This window comes from Opisthocomus hoazin, chromosome 7, assembly GCF_030867145.1.
Source record: "Opisthocomus hoazin isolate bOpiHoa1 chromosome 7, bOpiHoa1.hap1, whole genome shotgun sequence".
Taxonomy (NCBI): Eukaryota; Metazoa; Chordata; class Aves; order Opisthocomiformes; family Opisthocomidae; genus Opisthocomus; species Opisthocomus hoazin.
The window spans coordinates 3175192-3192473 of NC_134420.1; the positions used below are offsets into that span (position 1 = coordinate 3175192).

General features: G+C 45.3%; 1 protein-coding gene across 1 annotated transcript; it reads left to right on the forward strand.

The window, feature by feature from the left end:
* The first annotated feature begins 9304 nt into the window (after nucleotides 1–9304).
* On the forward strand, nucleotides 9305–16938 carry LMO2 (LIM domain only 2). Its single transcript, XM_075426907.1, has 4 exons — nucleotides 9305–9605; nucleotides 9714–9891; nucleotides 13355–13570; nucleotides 15931–16938. The coding sequence occupies exons 1-4, from the start codon at nucleotides 9599–9601 to the stop codon at nucleotides 16148–16150; spliced, it is 621 nt and encodes a 206-aa protein (XP_075283022.1). The 5' UTR covers nucleotides 9305–9598; the 3' UTR covers nucleotides 16151–16938.
* The last annotated feature ends 344 nt before the right edge of the window (nucleotides 16939–17282 follow it).

The window sequence follows — 17282 nt, forward strand, 5'->3', positions numbered from 1 at the left end:
GCTGTTGAGACCTGGTCCCCCCCCAGACCATCACTCCTGCTGCCAGCACCTGACAAATCCCAGCACCTCTGTACTGCCGCAGGAGATTAAAGCAACATTTCTTTCATACTACCCAGTAATCTTTATGCTTGGTGGTAAAGTTAATGTACGGGATTGTCGCTCAACTCCTTTCGCACTGGCTGCCAGAGAGACTTCAGAGCACAAGGAGTTTCGGTTGCTACCAGTCTCGAGCCGATCTGAGCCAGCAATCTAGAGGTAAAAGCATCGCACGCTCATCCGTGACTCAGTTTCAGGGGACGCGCAGTGCAGAAAGCAATCGCTGGAGAGCGAACGCAGTCGTCTTTGCTTCTAAATGAATCATTAAAAAGAATCTGGGATTCCTGATGCTCAGCCCTGTCGTAACTACCAGAAAGCACCTCCACCCCCTGAAGTCTCTAATTCTCAGGAACTGCAACTCTCTCCAGGCTCGGTGAAAGGGGAAACGGGGGGAGAAATGTGTATTAGGCAGCTCTGTTCTTTAGAGACTGTGTTCCTTTTAATAACGAATGAAGACAGGCTTACAGAGCCTATTAGTTGTTCCACATACACATTCCTTGGGAAGGGGAATTAGCTTCTGGCTAGCACACAGCCGGCGGGTAACACAAAGGCAAGACTCCTTTAATCTTCTGCAGCAGTGTAGCGGTGTCCAGGCTTGTCAGAAGCTGCAGGAGGAATGATGGCCTTGTCGCTGACAGTCTTCTAATTGGGTAGCAGAAAGCAGCTCTAAAGAATGTGTTTGTGCCAACAAGTGTGGCTTGACACCAAGAGAGATCTGTTGAGGAATGGAGAGGGAGAGTACGGCGGTACCGCAGTGCTGGATGCTGTCCAAGCCTAGCAGGGCTTGGGCTTTGCAGCCAGCAGAGCTTGGTCGTGCTGGGGTTACCAGCAGCTAGTGGAAAGCTACAGTAGAGAAGAAGTTGTTCAATTGGAACCAGAAGCAATTGGAAGTGGATGGCCTGGTTGCTCTGCCAAAAAGGGGTCTTTGTGTCCTGGCAATGGGACTCGAGCTCACAAGTTGCCTAGAAGATGGGAGATGCAAGAGCTGCAAGCGCTGGAAAGCATATACCCACCAAGGGTTTGTCCACTGGTCCTCCAGTTCTCTCACTCCGTACCACATAACCACCAGCACTCCCAATGCTACCTGCGGCATTGCTGGGATCCAGCCACCTAGATCAACCTCCTGGATGGGCCCCTACTTCTCCAAAGACACGACAAAGCAGCAGCAGAGCTGACAGAAACTTCACACTAGAAAACACAGGCAACTTGCTAATACTGCCTTCACTGAAATATTAACAGGAGATGCTGAATAATTCCACCCTGAGACCTTAATGGAAGTGGTCGGAGTGACCGAGTCAGTCAAGGCCAGATGACACATATGTGACGTGCACCTAGCTGCTGCACCTACGTGTCACTGTGCTTGGTTAACTCTACAACTGAGCCAAGGGGGAATTGAAACCACAGTTTAATCTGAAAACGCTCAGGCCCTGTGGTTGTGGAATTAAATGCTTGCTCTAAATATCAACAATTGCTGAAGAACTCACTGCCTCAAATATCTGGAGAGAGAGTTGTAGCACAGGCAGGATGAGAGGCACCCGGCCTCAGGTGGGGGCTCTGTCTGGAGCACAAAATGCAGGCAAGCGTGTCCAGACTTCTTCAGGCTTTGCTGTTGTTCCTGCTGACCAGGAAGAGAAGCCGCAGCTTCATGGTGATAATTTGAGTAGATGACATCAGCAAAGGAGTCTGAAGGTCCCAAAAGGGGCTAAGAAATTAGAAGGAAGAGCTCCAGGGAAGGGTGCACTCCAGAGCAAATGTGTATTGTTCTTCTTCTGGGCGTGTTTCCAAACTGAGAGTGGCCCTGGCCGTGCTTCCTGTGACACCAAGTTCATACGGAGCTGCTGTCAGTAACTGCAGAGAAGCAAAAATCAGCGACGGGTGGTAGTGACCAGATGGGGTGGGAGAGGACCGAATATTCGTCCAACAAGCCTCTTAGCATCCCAGCTCTCCTCCTTTGCCATGCACATGATGTCTCCACGTCCTGCCAGACGCAAGGAGATGGCTCTGCTAGTAGCCGTGGAGGTGCTCCAGAGCTGAGCCAGGTGCCTCAGAGCTGTGGCTGGTGCAGAGAGCATGAAGGCAGGAGATTCCCCCATGGGTCGCAGGCTGCAACCCAGTGAAGGCAGAAAGATTGCACCGGGATAATTTCAGCCCTCATGGACAAGGTCACAAAGGGCTGTAAGGGCTATATATTTCAAAAATGTGTCAGGATTGATGAATATTCTGAGAAACAGAAGAGTTTGATAGGGCCACTGCAAACAGGAGATGTAGAAACAGAACCAAAAGATACCAGTTGTGCTGCAACCAACGCTGTTTTCTCATTTAAATGGTGCCTGCCCACTGACTTGCGTGCATGGAGAGGCAGCCAGACAATTCCTGCCCATAGCATTTAGAGGTAGCTAATGATTTGGTCAACGGTGGAGTGCAGCATGTTTTGCTAACATCTGCGGTGCCTGGAAATGTACCCATCCAATTTTCTCCTCTACCCCAACCACAAAGGGAGATCACTCCAATTATTTTCCAGGCAGAATTAAGGCTGATGTTTACCATTATCTCCCTGGTAACCCTCTCCTCATGACTACATTATGCAACGTAATTGTCAAGCCGCCTCAGCTCACTGGGATTGTTATTAAATGCACTCTGCCTCTCTTTTTCCCAAGGACAGGGTTAATAATTAGGTGGCTGGTGTGCCTGCAACAGAGCCTTGTTATGTAGGAAAAAAGAGAAGCCATTTAAAGGATGCATTGGACTTTCCCAAGTGAGGAAATTTCTGTGGGCCAGCGAAGTAGGGTGAATTAGTGAATACGAAGCGGTCCAGCACGCTGGTCTGTGGATGGAGCTTGGACAGACTCGAAGTCTGAAACACGTTAGATGAACTCCTACAGGGAACATGGGAAAACAAGTGATGAGATTTGAAGCTGAGCTCCAGCTTCTGAAATGAAGAGGTGAACGCGACTCCTCTACGCTGTGATTTTCATTTGAGCTGGTGTAACAATACTGAACTGAGCTGTTTGTGGCCATTTTTTTCCATAGGTCCGTGGTACTTGCACACAAAGTGTAAGCACATCACACAGTCCCCAGACTGTGTATTTTTGGGGGTATGTGTGTGCTTTGGGATGGGACAGCCACTCAGCAGGAGGTCTCACTGTTTCCATGGTCAGCCAATGGTACATCCAGAAATACCAGACACGGTGATTTGCCTGGATAAAGTTCAGAGGCTGGAGAAGGAGGGCGCAGCCAGGAACAGAGAAGCCGAGGTACAAAGTCTTGCCCAAGGGAGTTCTCTACGTGATGGCAGAGCGGGAAGCAAAACTCATCTCTCCTATCTGCTGCCTGCTGCCCATCAGACCACTCTGCCTCCTTGGTGGCACCAGGATGGTCAATGTGAGTTGCGTGACGCCAGACTTCCTCGTTAGAGCTGCCTCCTATTACATTTAATTTGGGAAGATTGCTTTATTGCATGTTAAAGCCCCAGAAGGAATTAAAAGCAGAAATAACAACGTTATATAGGGGAACAAGAGGACCGATGTATTCCTGGAATTATGATAGACTTTCTGGTGTACTGCCAGCTAGCATCGAGGTTACCACATCCACCTGGCGACTCTCGCAGACGGTAACATGAAACAGTGCGGCGGCTAGAGCCGGCGGTAATCTGAAAAGTGAGTTTTGTTTGGGAAACAGCACGGAAGGCAGCAAAATATGAAACTACATGGCTTACGAGTCTGTATGTGTCTCTGTGTCTTTACAAATGCGTGCACACATGCACAAATGTATAATTACATACACATTACATAGACACGCACGCACAAAGGTGTGTATATGTATAAATACATAAACAGATAAATATATCTATACATATGTGTGTATGCATATATAAACAGGGGAGCCTGAGCTGCAGTTTCTGGTTGGTCTATGACTCCCTCCGACATTTTCCCTGAGGGAATTGCTTCCCCAGTCACCGGTTATTTTCCAAACTAAAAGTATTTGCGGGTCCAACTCAAAGCCCATTTAGATTCCTGTGTGTCTCTCCTCTGATGTGTCTGGGTTGGGATGAGATGTTTAATACAAAATAAACACTATCCCCAGTGCCTTACTGGGGTGATTCCCACGCCTAAGCATAGGAAAGAGTACTTACCGTGGAAAAAGGCGAAATTACTTGAAAGGACTGTACTGCAGAGCAGCAGCCTTGTGAAAACCGTGCCAGGGTAATTGGATCTGGCTTGCGTGCCAGGCAGCAAGGGCTTGATGGGAGCAAGAGAAATCAATAAAAGAAGAGAGAGGAAATGGGGAGGGGGAACCTTTCACATTTGTGCAGTGAACTATCCTTTCATCTGCCTGCCTGTAACTTTACTTTTCATCATCCGCGGTGTGACCTGCAGTCGAGGCTTTCTCTCAGCTGCAAACACAGAGCTGGGTTGGGTTTGGGTTTGGTTGTTTTTTCATCTTTGTTGCTTGTTGAAGAAAATAAGGCAAAACAACCCAAAACTTTGCAACTGCTCAAACTTCTGTATGTGCCAGGCTTCTTATCTAACGTCTGGACCTCACAGTCCCTGGGCAAACCTCACCCTGAGTGTGGTTTTTATTGTTCTGGTTTGTTTTCTTCCAGTTCAAAGGAAAGGTTAACCCCCAAAAGGAGAAGCGTGCCCTTGGTCAGGAGTCTTTAAGTCCTCTGAATCACACTATACCAAAAGCCTCCAAAGTACATCAAAGTTAGTGCATGTGGTCATTACTCAAGGAAAACTCCTTATCCTGGCTATCACCACTTCTGTCCTCAGGAAAGTTAGAAAAAATGCTAGCTAGGAGAATGATCTGGAGTTTTTGATGTGAAAACCCCCCCAAAACCAGAACTTGTAGAGACTGCACAGACCAGAACAGAAATTGCTGGTGAAAAAAGACATTTCCAGATCCATGAAAAGGCAGTAAATACATATTTTTAATTACGTGGAGCCTTTCATGCGGTTAATACTACACAGTGGCAATACGAGCAACTATTGATATGGCATTGATTCTCCAGCGGCACAGTCAAATGTCCTAAGCAGTAGCTGGTTGATAGTCATCCTCAAGTATTCAGTGTTCTTTGGCAGAGACCAAGGTCCCAACTTGTTCTGTGGTGTCAAAGCTGTGTTCAAAAACCCCAAACCAACCCAAAATTTCCATGTCTTTAGGGCGTGATCCGAAGGTCTGGATCAGTGATCAATCAAATCTTCAGATCTTCAGTCCAGTACGTGGTGGGAAGGAGGAGGATTCTTCCAATTTGCAAATAGGTAAACTGAGGCAAGGAGTGGAGCAATGATTTATTCTAACACCAAACAGTGAGTCAGTGGCAGAACACAGCCCAAATCACAGAAATCCTTGTTCCTCTTTCTCTGCCACCTTTCATGTTAATCATTCACCTTTACTCACGCTCTTGACTTTTCTATCCCACAGAAAGCGTTAATAGAAAATCTCGGCCACTGTCACTGAGACTGAATTCTTGTATCTGTGCAGAGACTTCAGTCTTCATAAATTGCATTTTAGGCAACCAGCGTTACCGGCTATTGAGGGCAGCAAAGTTAATCTGACTGAACACAGGCTTCTCTAAATGAGGGTGACCTGAAATAGTTCAATAGTATCCATAAGCTCTAGGAGGAATAAAGCTAGGATATATTAAAGAAATAAAGGTAGGAGCAATCTGAAACTGAGTGGTGATGATGATGATCCCGTGGTCTTGAAGGAGCAGAGCTCCAAAACCAAGATGAAAATACTCCCTGAGTCTGAGAGGGGATGTTTCTTTGAAATGGGCATGCTGAGCTATTTTTTTAGATGACACAACTCACAGAAACGATGCAGTTTTACATCAAATGTTCTTGTTGAGAGATATCTAGAGAAGTCCAGCCAGCTTATTCATGGCATGCTATTCCAAACACTAAATGCAGTTAATAACAGCGGATTTGATCTCAGCCACGCTCCAAGAATTAGTCTATAGCGTGATCTATATTAATAAAAGTAAATTGAAACCAAAACTCCTGCCTCAGGATTTTCAATCGACGGAACACAAAAAAAGCTGCACTAAAAAGCCCTGAAAAACACAGCTTCACAGAGAAAGGGACAATGGAAAGAGAAGCCCTCACTAAAAATAGCACTGGTCTTTTTGTCCCTGTGCAGGAAATGTCGGCACCACCGATTCTAGCGCTGAATAACGCTTTGTCTTTGGGAACGTTCTTCAGTGGGAGGCAAAAATAAATCAACAGCCAGTTCTGCTGAGGGAAGTAAACATTTGCAGATGGGAAAATGGGGGCAAAGAGGTATTGAGAGACTTGCTCGAGATGAGAAAAAGAAGTCGCTCTTGGTTACTAGTCGTCTGTTCTGGTGGGACATGAGAGTCCTCAGCTGGAAATGCCAAATGTCACTGTCCAAAGCGAGAGTTTATGATATGTAAACCCAATAAAGGAAAATTGATTTGTCCTAGAAAAGTATAAGTCTTCGTTCCTCAAAGGTGTTAGAAGATGCAGCTCTTCGTCAGTATGCTGAGGACCTTCTTGCTGGGCTTTTTGCTGTGAACCCAGGGGGAACTACCACCAAATGCCAGCACAGAAATGTGAAGAAAAGGTGCTTCCAGAAACATCACAGGGGCAACCCCCCACCCCTAGCAGCGTGGTAGATACCCATCAGGCCAGGCCACCGCTTCTCAGCAGCTTCTCTTCACCTCCTGCCACACCAGTGCCTGCAAAGCCCGGTTTTGGTTTAGTGTGAAAGCCCATCTGATGCACGGTGTTGCTTGGTGTCTTTGCTCTATGGTTTGTTCAAGATACCCTGACAAATTTAATTCTCACACAGCATTTTCTGATCACGTTTTGTCTAAGCAGATCGAGCTCGAGCACTGTCCCATTAAGCACGGTGAAGCAACATATTTATTACGTTATATACCAGCAAATTGACTGCTTTTTTTCACTTTTCTTAGCTCACGACTTGGCCTAGCATCTCTCCTTCACAGGACAGAGAGAAAACAAGAAACAATCTGGCTGTTTTAACTGCAATGATTTCAGACGAGGAGATGGATGGGGTCTGCAGGATCACGGAGTGGTCCCAGCTCTATCACAAGTGCCATGCTTAAAGACCTGACTTTTTCTAGGAAAGTTTGTTCTGAATCTGGCTGAAAAGGATGACAATAAAACACATACAAATTGTCCTCTTCAGCTTTTTTATTGCACGCTGTTCCACTGCTTTTATGTAGAAAAGCTTCCTGCAGGTTCTTTGTCTGTCCAGCAATGGATGTGCTCAACTAGGAATATGAGAAATGTCTCATCGGCTTCAGGGAGGTGATCTGCTTGACCTGAGGTAGCCTGACCAATGCGAGGAATACAAGTGTTGCAAGAGCTTGAAAAATGATGCTTTCCAATAACCACTGATCACTGTATATTATAAGTCCTTATTTTTGTGTTGTTTTTCTAAGGAATTAAGTAGTTCCTTATGTACCCTCACTCAAACTTTTGAGCCAGCTGATCTGTTTTAGATGGACAAAGGGACAGGGGTCTTAAAGATACTAATTTCCTGTAAATCTTAGCAAAATAAATAGAAGAGAGGCAGCATGCCAGTGTGTCTGTAGCGTATACACAACTGTGTCATCTGAAACCAGAAAATCTACCTGGCATTATGGAGTCGTTCACGTTATTCCATCAGGAGTTATTCAGAATACGAATACCCCAATCATAAGGGCAATTTTGACTCAGAATTTATACTTCACTGAACCTCGAGGCACAGAGCCAGGAGAAACCAAGCTCATAGAAATGTCTTTTTTTTTTTTCCCAACATGTTTGAAGTCCTTGTGCATGTTTTTGATCCACTTTTAAATTCAATTTCTGATATTTTTAAACCAAAATAATAAAGTTCCTAGCAGATTTTTTGTGGGCTGAGGGTATCTTGTAGTAGTTTAATTATTCAGTCTCCTGGAAAGGTTTACATTTTACTTTTTCTGATCATGGTGTAAATACATCAGAAATTAAATAGTCATCATATAATTCAGCCCTGTCTGTGAGCAACTAACAAAAGAGCCTTTTCCTTTAACAGAAAAAAGAGCCACTGTCATACTGTAATAGCTTAAAATACGTCAGCAATAATGTTTTTAAAGAATAAGAAAGATGTGTTCTAATGACCAGTGACGGCTCTAGAGTGTTGCAAGAGCTTGGTTCAAAGCCCCTTGAAATGAAGAACAGTCCTTCTGCTGACATTACTGATCTTTGAATCCGGCTCATTAATGTATTGCAGATATTATATCCCTAGCTGCCAAAAAAAGCTGAAAAAATTAGAATGTAGTCATAAAATAGACATCAAATACATTCCTCTCCTGGGCTTTAATACAGAAGTGAAGTGTTTCTGCTACTATTCACTAGTGCTTTATTACAGATATTTTGTTACTGTTTTTAAAGGAATTAATAGGGTGAGTAGTTCATCTCATCCAACACTCCGCCTCCAGCAGCGGCCAGTATCTAATGCCACAGACTGGGGAACGCTCTAATTGCTGTCACAGTTCTCACCGTGGCCCTGTAAATCAGTCCTTTCCGGGATGTGCTGTGCTGATGGAGAGGAGGAAGGGTGGGAAGGGAAATGGAGAGATTCAGGCAAGGCTTTCCCATCTTAAGCTTCTCTGTGATTAATTACAGATCGATACTTCGTGCTCTCTGGCTTTTATAGCTCATTAACATCAGGCGGTGTCAAGATATAAATTTGTTATATTGGTTGCCAAGAACGAGGGGATGTCTGGAAGCGGAAACCCGTGAATGTTCGCTGGGGGAGACACAGGAGACACAATTTAGTTGACCAGTTTGACTCCTCGGTAGAAGAATACTTAGGTTCTTTACCTGAGGATCTCAAAGTACGGTACAAAAATACGCATGTATGGGGACATGTGTGTATATATATACATGAGAGAAGGAGAGGAGAGAGATGGTGACTGTCGCTTTGGTCCTCTGTGGAGCTGAGAAACAAGGTGGTAACAGGGAACGAGGGGCTTATTTTCTGCCAGCCCTTGGGATCATTTTGAGGTCGCCTACCTACCTGAGCACCTCCCGTACACCAAGAAAGTGTTATTAAATGCCACTGCAACGTGAAAACGCACCGCCAGCTCCCAGCCCCGGCTCTGGGGAGCCCCGGCTCTGTCTCTTTAAGAAACCCGAGCGAGTCGTGATGCTGCTGTTTGTATTGCTAAATCCCCAGGAGTCCAGTTAAGAAATGGGCAGCTGTCTCTTTAAGTGTGATTTCCTTCTATTGTATTTGAATCGTGATCAGGAAAAAGGAAACGAAACCGGAGCCCCGGGGCTGAACCGCGGAGAAATCACCACCGCCGCGCTGCCCCCCGCAGCCTAAAGCCGCCCGGGGCCGGGGGATGCTCGGAGCCGCCCGGGCTGGAAGCCTGAGCCGAGCCCGGGGGGCCGGGGGCTGAGCGGGGCGGCGGTGCCCGCCGAGGCAGCCCCTCCCCGCCCGCCGCTCCCGGAGCCGCAGCCCCGGGGCACCGGGCAGCGCGGCGGGGATGGGAGGTGAGAGCCCGCGGGCAGTCCCGGCCCGCCGGCAGCCACAGCCCAGAGATACAGATAGATATACATATATATATATTTATTTTTTTTTTTCTCTCTGTGGTGTTGCAGGAGGAAATCCTGTGAATGTCATCGGGGGGCGGAGGGGGAGCTCAGCTGGCGAGAAGGCTTCGAGAGCCGACAGCCTTTGCGGGGGCAGCGGGGGCAGAGCCCACCACCGGCACGCTGCGAAGGAGCAACCCCTGCCAATGTCATCGGCCATCGAGAGGAAAAGCCTCGATCCTTCCGAGTAAGTGGCCCCCCCTTTGCCCACCCGGCTCCCCCACCCCCCCGGAGCCCCATCTCTCCCCCGTCAGCCTTGCGATGGCCGCTCAGCACCCCCCCACCCCCGGCATTGTGTGCCCGCAGACCCCGGCAGAGCCGCACCCGGTGGGGGTCCCGGGCCCGGGGTGGGGGGGGGCTGGCTGTGGGGTGCAGGGTGGTGAGAGCTCCCCGAGTCGTGGGGAAGTCCAGCCGGGAGCAGGCTCCGGGGGTGAACCCCCCCCCCACCAGGGACAGGGCATTTCCCACCCGCTCATCCGATCCCGGGGTGCTGGGGAGGGCTCGGGGAGAGCACCCCGCTTTCCCAAACCCGCAGGTGGTTTTCAGCCGGGGGGGACCCTCTCTGCCCCATCTTTGCTCTGCCCAGCTCGCTGTAGCCCGTCGGAGCGAAAGGTCAGAGCTGTTATCGGCGGGTGCCCAACTTCCACATTTTCATCCTGCAACTTTCAAGAGCTTGTATGAGCTGCTTTGATGGGGGCTGGGTGTCCTGCTAAGGGCACGTAGCAATGCTTGGTAGAGGGGGTGTAGAAGAGGAGAAATCACCTCTGTGGGTTTCCCACTCGGGGAAAGGAGCAGCTCTCGTGTCCTGCTCCAGGCTTTCGGGCTGCGCTCCGCAGCTGCCCGCGCCGGCATCGCACTGGTGAGAGGCATGGCAGTTCAGAGTCATTTCAGCCCTGTGCAGGCTAATAACTGCTGTTATGCTGGTCTGGAATCATGATAAGAGAGGAGAAAAAAAAAATTATAAAATCTCCATTTTCAGATAACGCTTAAAACATTGCTCTTTGTAAACTTGAGTCATTTGTGGCTTGTTTCCTGTGAGATACTAAAAATGCCATGGCTCGAAGCCCCGAGTGAACACATAGGAACTGTTTCTTTTGTGGGTTAAATAAATTCATTCTGTGTTACATCTGATGTTTTATATGTTACATTTTCTCTTATTTTATACTGTTTAAGAAATGAGAATCCAAGCTCCTAGGTCTCTGACGTCCAGGTTTCAACTACAAAGTTTTAGCAATCTTTATTTATTTACCTACCTTGTGTCCTAGTGACTTAAGTGCTGGCTTCAAAATCTATGGACATCAAAAAGCCGATGCATGCACCAGCAATTCTGTTCCGCGTAAACATCCGCCAGGCTGTTCCGGAGTTTAGGGCTTTCAGAGAGACCTGGCTTGCGATTCCTGAACACTCGTAGGATGAAATATTTTGGGGTACATCTGAAGTTTCGAATAAGGGATAATAAAGGATAATGATGTGCCTCTCCTTCTATTGGAAGGCTCTCAGAACTTGTCAGAGTGGAGCCCACACTTAAGAAAGGGACTATGGGGCCCGAAAGAATAAAGTTTGAAAAACTAGGGCCTAATCACGTAGACAGTTCCCCATGATTTTAACAAAATCTCACAAGACAGAGAGCTGGTAGGAGAGGGATGCTAGGACAGAACTTGCAGGGCACAGCAGTTTAAGCTTAGAAGAGTGAAAACCAGAACAGAATACGATCAGATAAAATCTTACGGCTCAGCTTGCCTAAATAAAAACTGCAGGATCAGTTTCTCAGCACAGAATTTCTTGACCAGTGGTCGTTTCTCCCTGCTGAAGAAAGTAATTTTTTCCCAGAAAACTGCTGAGCCAGTAAATAAACAACAGTAATGTAATTTTTTCCTGTTGCCTGCTGGCGACCGAGAGCAGCCTGATCCTTCTCTGTCAGCGCTGGTCTCCTCTGCCTCTGCGACAGAAACAAAGCCTTGAGGGACTCCATGCTAGAGGGAGAACCCAATAACGTATGAAAAAACTTGGGGCTCCTCTTTAACAGGTATTGAGCACCTCGGTCATCACCTAGCAAAGCATAAATATGCAAACAGACGCCTTCCTTGCCACTCATCACAGCTTTAATATGAAGCAAGTGCTTAAAGGATTGATCCAGCAGTCTTTTTATTCACTTCCCTGGGGTTTGGATGAGGTCCTCAGTAGCAGCAGCAGGTCGCTGCAAGCCTTGCAGAACTGAGCTCAGGCTTGTAAATTTTTTGCTGTTCTTTTTTTTTTTTTCGGCAGAACTTGTAAAATTACACAAAAAGGCAAAGAAGAGAATTCCTTAAGAAAGCAGCTTTGAAGAAAATGATTGCTTTATCCCCAGGTGTTGACAGAACCATCCTAAATTTCAGAGCTTTTTAAAAAGGGAAAAAAATAAGGTACATGAATAGTCAGGGCTAATATCACACTAAAGATTCGTGCCCCTTTTCACACAGGAATGTGTAAATCCCAAATAATTGTTGGAGCTATGTTGGCATAGACCCATCCCAGGGGATTCGTGTCCTTAACTGGAGGGAAAAAAGAAGTCCTGCAGTTAAATGAGGTAAAACTCTGGCTCTATTAAAAACAGCAGCAAAACTTAAACCAGTTGGGCAACAGTCTCATCTGCTGTATTTATTCACTTCATGCTGTTCAGAGAAATGACATCCTCAGACTTAGCCTTCAAATTTGCATTTCCCAACGAAAAGCTGACTGCGTGCAGAATCCTTCGGGTGCCTTTTTTAGTCCTCTAGCCCTCAGGGAGACAGAAATCCCCTTTGCTTCCAGCGGCACTGCAGCCAAAGCTCGCGAGCTCAGGTTCACAATCTGGGCTCGTGTAGTTTGGGGGTTCATGCGCTGATGCTTTTTGATAATGCTGGGGTTCTTCGGTAAGCTGTGGGTAAATCTAGAGGTTATCCGTACTGATTGGGTCACTTACAGTTGTTTATAGGTAAATCTTTAAAACCTCATTGGGAAAAAAGTGCAATTTTTTTTAATGGGAATGAAAGTGTTGCTATGTGTTTTGGAAAAAACAGATTAATCTGAAAATGTGAAGAATATAGTAAAAACTTTGTGATTGATGGCATTTGTCAGTCTGCACAGACATAACTGCATTTCTATGAAGTGGTGAAGCCAGGCAGCTTTTTGCTTGTACTTTGGAAAATGTGCCATCTTTAATTACGGAAGAATCATGTTATGGCAAAGGTATTTCTTTTGTAAGAACTGCATGGATTGAGACACATGACTGAGCAATTCATGTTCTGTCCAGCAGAAGAAAAATGATGTATCTGCGTGGATACCAATGTCCTGGTGAAGTGGTAGATGCCTTTACGGTAACAAACACACAGGGGTGATACAGAAATTGTCATGTTTATGCATAATTCTATGAAGAAAAATTTAAAACTTAGTTGGCAAATTTTGGGATGCTCTTATTAACTCCTTACATTTTAAGGTGTTGATTTTCTTTAAAGCAAAAGAAGAGTGAACGGATGTTAAAAGGATAAAACATTCACTCCGCTGGGAAAAACAAATGAAGATGTAATCCCTGTTCCAACTTGACCAGTCCTGCATTTTGTTTTTCCTTCTCCTTCTCATTCGGATGCTCTCAGATCCGTTCTCCTTCTCCAACGGTTCTTTCCTTCCCTCAGGGAGCCAGTGGATGAAGTCCTCCAGATTCCCCCTTCGCTGCTGACATGCGGCGGTTGCCAGCAGAACATCGGGGACCGCTATTTCCTGAAAGCCATCGATCAGTACTGGCACGAAGACTGCCTCAGCTGCGACCTGTGCGGGTGCCGGCTCGGAGAAGTGGGGAGACGCTTGTACTACAAACTGGGCAGAAAGCTCTGCAGAAGGGACTATCTCAGGTACACAACCCACTCGTTCTACCCGCACTCCCCTTCTTTCTACCATTTCAGCTTCGCTTACTCATTTAACTAGTACAGCTAGCGAGCAAAGATCCATAAAGAATTCATTTTTTATTACTCTTAAAGATAAAGCCTGGCAGCAGTCGCAGTTGTAACCCAGCAAGCTCAGGTTTTACGACATGGTCTCATGTACTTTGGGGGTTCATGCACAGATGCTTTATGGTACTGCTGGGGTTCTTCACTAAGTTATAGGTTATCTGTGTTTTTAATCGGTTATCAGAGGTTATCTGTGTTGATTAGGTCACTCAGAGTTATTTATAAGTTAAATCTTAAAAATCTTGTTGGGAATAAAAAGCATTTTTTGATGAAAATGGAAACATTGCTACGTGTTGTGGCCAGAAGAGAATTATTTGAAAATATGAAGAATACAGTAAAAAATTCTAGGACTTTAGGTTGTTGGCATCCATCAGTCTGCACAGACAGAACCTGATCGCTCCAGGTGAACCGCACAGTGTCAGTGTGGATTCTGGCAAGTAGTAACTGGGAAAAGGTGATGAGTTTCAGCAAGCTCCTCCAGAGCTGACAATGAACCAGATCCCCTGAATGGTTTTAAGAAGCTCTGTGCTGCTCCTGGCATCACTGAGAGGTATATAAAACCAGGTGCCAAGATCGGCGGCTGATGAAAGATCATTTAGTTCTCTCATTGAAGAACACGGTATCCAAGGTAACTGAATTAAATTCATTTTCCCGATGCAGTAATATCAGCTCTGTAAGAAAGGCTTGATTCCACCAGCCAGCGGGGCTGCTTTACCCGCTTGCTGTCTGAAACCGCTGCCTTTTAAAGGTGGATTGATCCCTGTCTTTCTCTGCGTCACCGGTAAAGTTATCCGGGATGCTTCAAGCAGAAGGATGCAGTGTGCTGTAGGCTCATGGCAAAGCTACAGCCAGGACAAGACAGGTTGATTGCACTAGATTGGATCCAGTGGATTGATTGCACTAAATTGGATCCAGCAGATATTTAGCATTCTAAAGCCTGGTCCTGAATAGACAATAATTTACCCACTTTGCTGCATCAAATCCTACAAACAGAGTTGTTACAGGTATTTTCATTAAAATCTCTCTGCCTATCTGTTTTGCCAAAATTGGTAAGTAGAAGGATTAAACTGAGATTAAGATATTTCACAAAATTTATAACAAAGGATCTTTACATTCTTGATTACACTTAAATCTGTCAGGAGGTCTGTGGAACAGAACAACAGTATTTGGTATTTTTTCAGCTACCTTGCTGAAGGCTAATTTACCCGCCAATAAAAACTAAACAAAAATCTCAGTGGAGTTCCTAATTCTGGTGTCCCTGAGCTTTACCGATGGAAATTTTGCTGAGCAGAAACTAAGAAGTGAGTTCTGCTAATGGAGCCGCTTATAAATACTTTGCATGCACAACAGTCCAGCAGTGAGCCGGTGTTAATCACACTTTCCAAATACTTTTCATCTTAAAATGGAAGCAACAGAAACTATGGCAATACAATTAATATATTTTCTTGCAGTGAAAGTCAGCATTTTTAATTATTTAACAATGCAACATATAATATCTTCCCTCATTAATGAAAAATTTGACAACTTCTGTGTAACCTTAGTATTACTTTCGTTGGGCAGAAGTAGACACTGACATCTCCTGGTAGCCGAAGGAAATGATGTCTTTTCCCCTTAAAGATCTGTTCGTTTAGTGAGTATCCTTTTTCCAGTTCAGAAGATGCTACGAAGCAGGTACAGCACATGTAAGAGAAGTGTAGGAGGCGGAAAAACTCTTCCCAGAATTAGTATGGAAATTTCGAAGTCTGAAACCCAGCAAGAGTGACTTCATGGATATAGAAATGTTTGGCTTTGAAAGAATCTCCAATATGGAGGCAACGACAATAGACAGGGGAGTCTTAGACCATGGCTTGTGTCAACTCCTTTCTGTAAACTACAATAGTGATACCTGAAGACAGGTAAAATTTATCAACGGAATGGTAATTTCTGTCCATCACAGAAGTGGAAGTATTAGCAGGGCACAACTTTATGCTATGATCTGGGGAAACTTCACTCCTGCTGAAGCTGCTCAGCAATTCAGTATAAGGTTGTTGATCAAAGAAGTCAATTATACTGAAAAAAGATGAGGACCTTGGACGTTCTACTCCAGTTTTCAGTATTGCAAAGTTTAGAGTTCTGCTCGGCAGCTTGCCGTGTGACCTCTATGTAACTTGGCAATACTACGACTAATGGGTCAACGCACTGATGTTGTGTTCTTGTTTTGATCTGGTTTTTCATATCTCCCCAGCAAAGGAACTCTGCTTACTTCTTTGCTGTTGTTGTTTTAGGCTCTTTGGCCAAGATGGCCTCTGCGCCTCCTGCGACAAGCGAATCCGGGCTTATGAGATGACCATGCGGGTGAAGGACAAAGTGTATCACCTTGAATGCTTCAAATGTGCCGCCTGTCAGAAACATTTCTGTGTTGGGGACAGATACCTCCTCATCAACTCGGACATAGTATGTGAACAGGACATCTACGAGTGGACTAAGATAAATGGAATGATCTAGCAAAGACATGCCTCCATAGTCCATAAAAGACATCTTGTGGGCAACACTGATGCATCAGCTGCAGTGAGGACATCATCACTTGAGCTATGGGCTGTGTCTAAAATGGGGGGAAAATACCACGGAGTCGGCCCTTTGCAGGCAGTGCTACGTAGAATGTAAACTACATATAGGTGAAGAAGGGAGACCGAAGCAATAGTAGATAGACTGACTTCTATTAACAAAGTCGTATGGACAGTAACTGACATCAGCCACGTAGGTGAGAGTTGAGGAACAAACACAACGCGATAACGAATTCTCGTAACTGGAAAAAGAGTAGGGACTTCTGTAAAGAGATGTTATGTCTTTGTCACCTGCAGACTAGGATTGTGCAATTGAAATTTCTTTTCGTCTTGTTTTAGTTACTGAGTTTAGATGACAGCTCCTAATGTAGACATGAGGAAGAACACCAGAAGAAAAGGGCCATCACTTACGTTGTCATTCTATACGGCCTTATACTTCGGGTAGGAGAGAAAGCGGGAAGAGGGTGGGGGCTATTTTTTGCATGGATTTTTTTTTTTTTTTGAGAATGAACAGTGCATCCTCTAGTCCCAAACTCTTCTTTAAAAAAATCCTGCTGAATAGTTGTTTTCAGGCACTGCTGTTTCAAGATCAGATGTTCCATAGATCATTTCTAGACAAATATAAATCTAAAGAGTTGCTCAACTATTTTATTAACTTAGATTATATCGATAAAATATTTGTTGTGTGTAGTAAGACTCTGCAGCTTTAATAAAAACAACAGAAGATTTGCGTGTTGTTATTGCTTTTTTTGGAGTTGGGCTGGATTTTTTGTTGATATTATTTATTCTATTTTTTGTAGCAGGTTTCCTACATTTTGTCTACGGCTGATGCCTGCTGGATCCACTTAAGGTTGCATTTCAAAGCAGTAATGTGAGAACACTGAGGTCTCAGTAAGCCTTGTAGAGTTCTTCACGCTAAGGAGAAATTAGATAGTATTGTAGGAGAAATTAGATAGGGTTGTGTGACATTGAGACTCTTCAGTGTTTATGAGGATGTTTATGACGCTGGTGGCCCACAGGGAAATACATTTGGGTGGTACTTTGCAACAAAGACAGGGCCTATCTGATCTCAG

Bases quoted from the DNA above. Each gene is read 5' to 3' on its own strand.
- LMO2 (XM_075426907.1), top strand. The intron at 9,892-13,354 runs GTAAGTGGCCCC...TCCTTCCCTCAG, and splicing joins AAAAGCCTCGATCCTTCCGA to GGAGCCAGTGGATGAAGTCC. The intron at 13,571-15,930 runs GTACACAACCCA...TTGTTGTTTTAG, and splicing joins TGCAGAAGGGACTATCTCAG to GCTCTTTGGCCAAGATGGCC.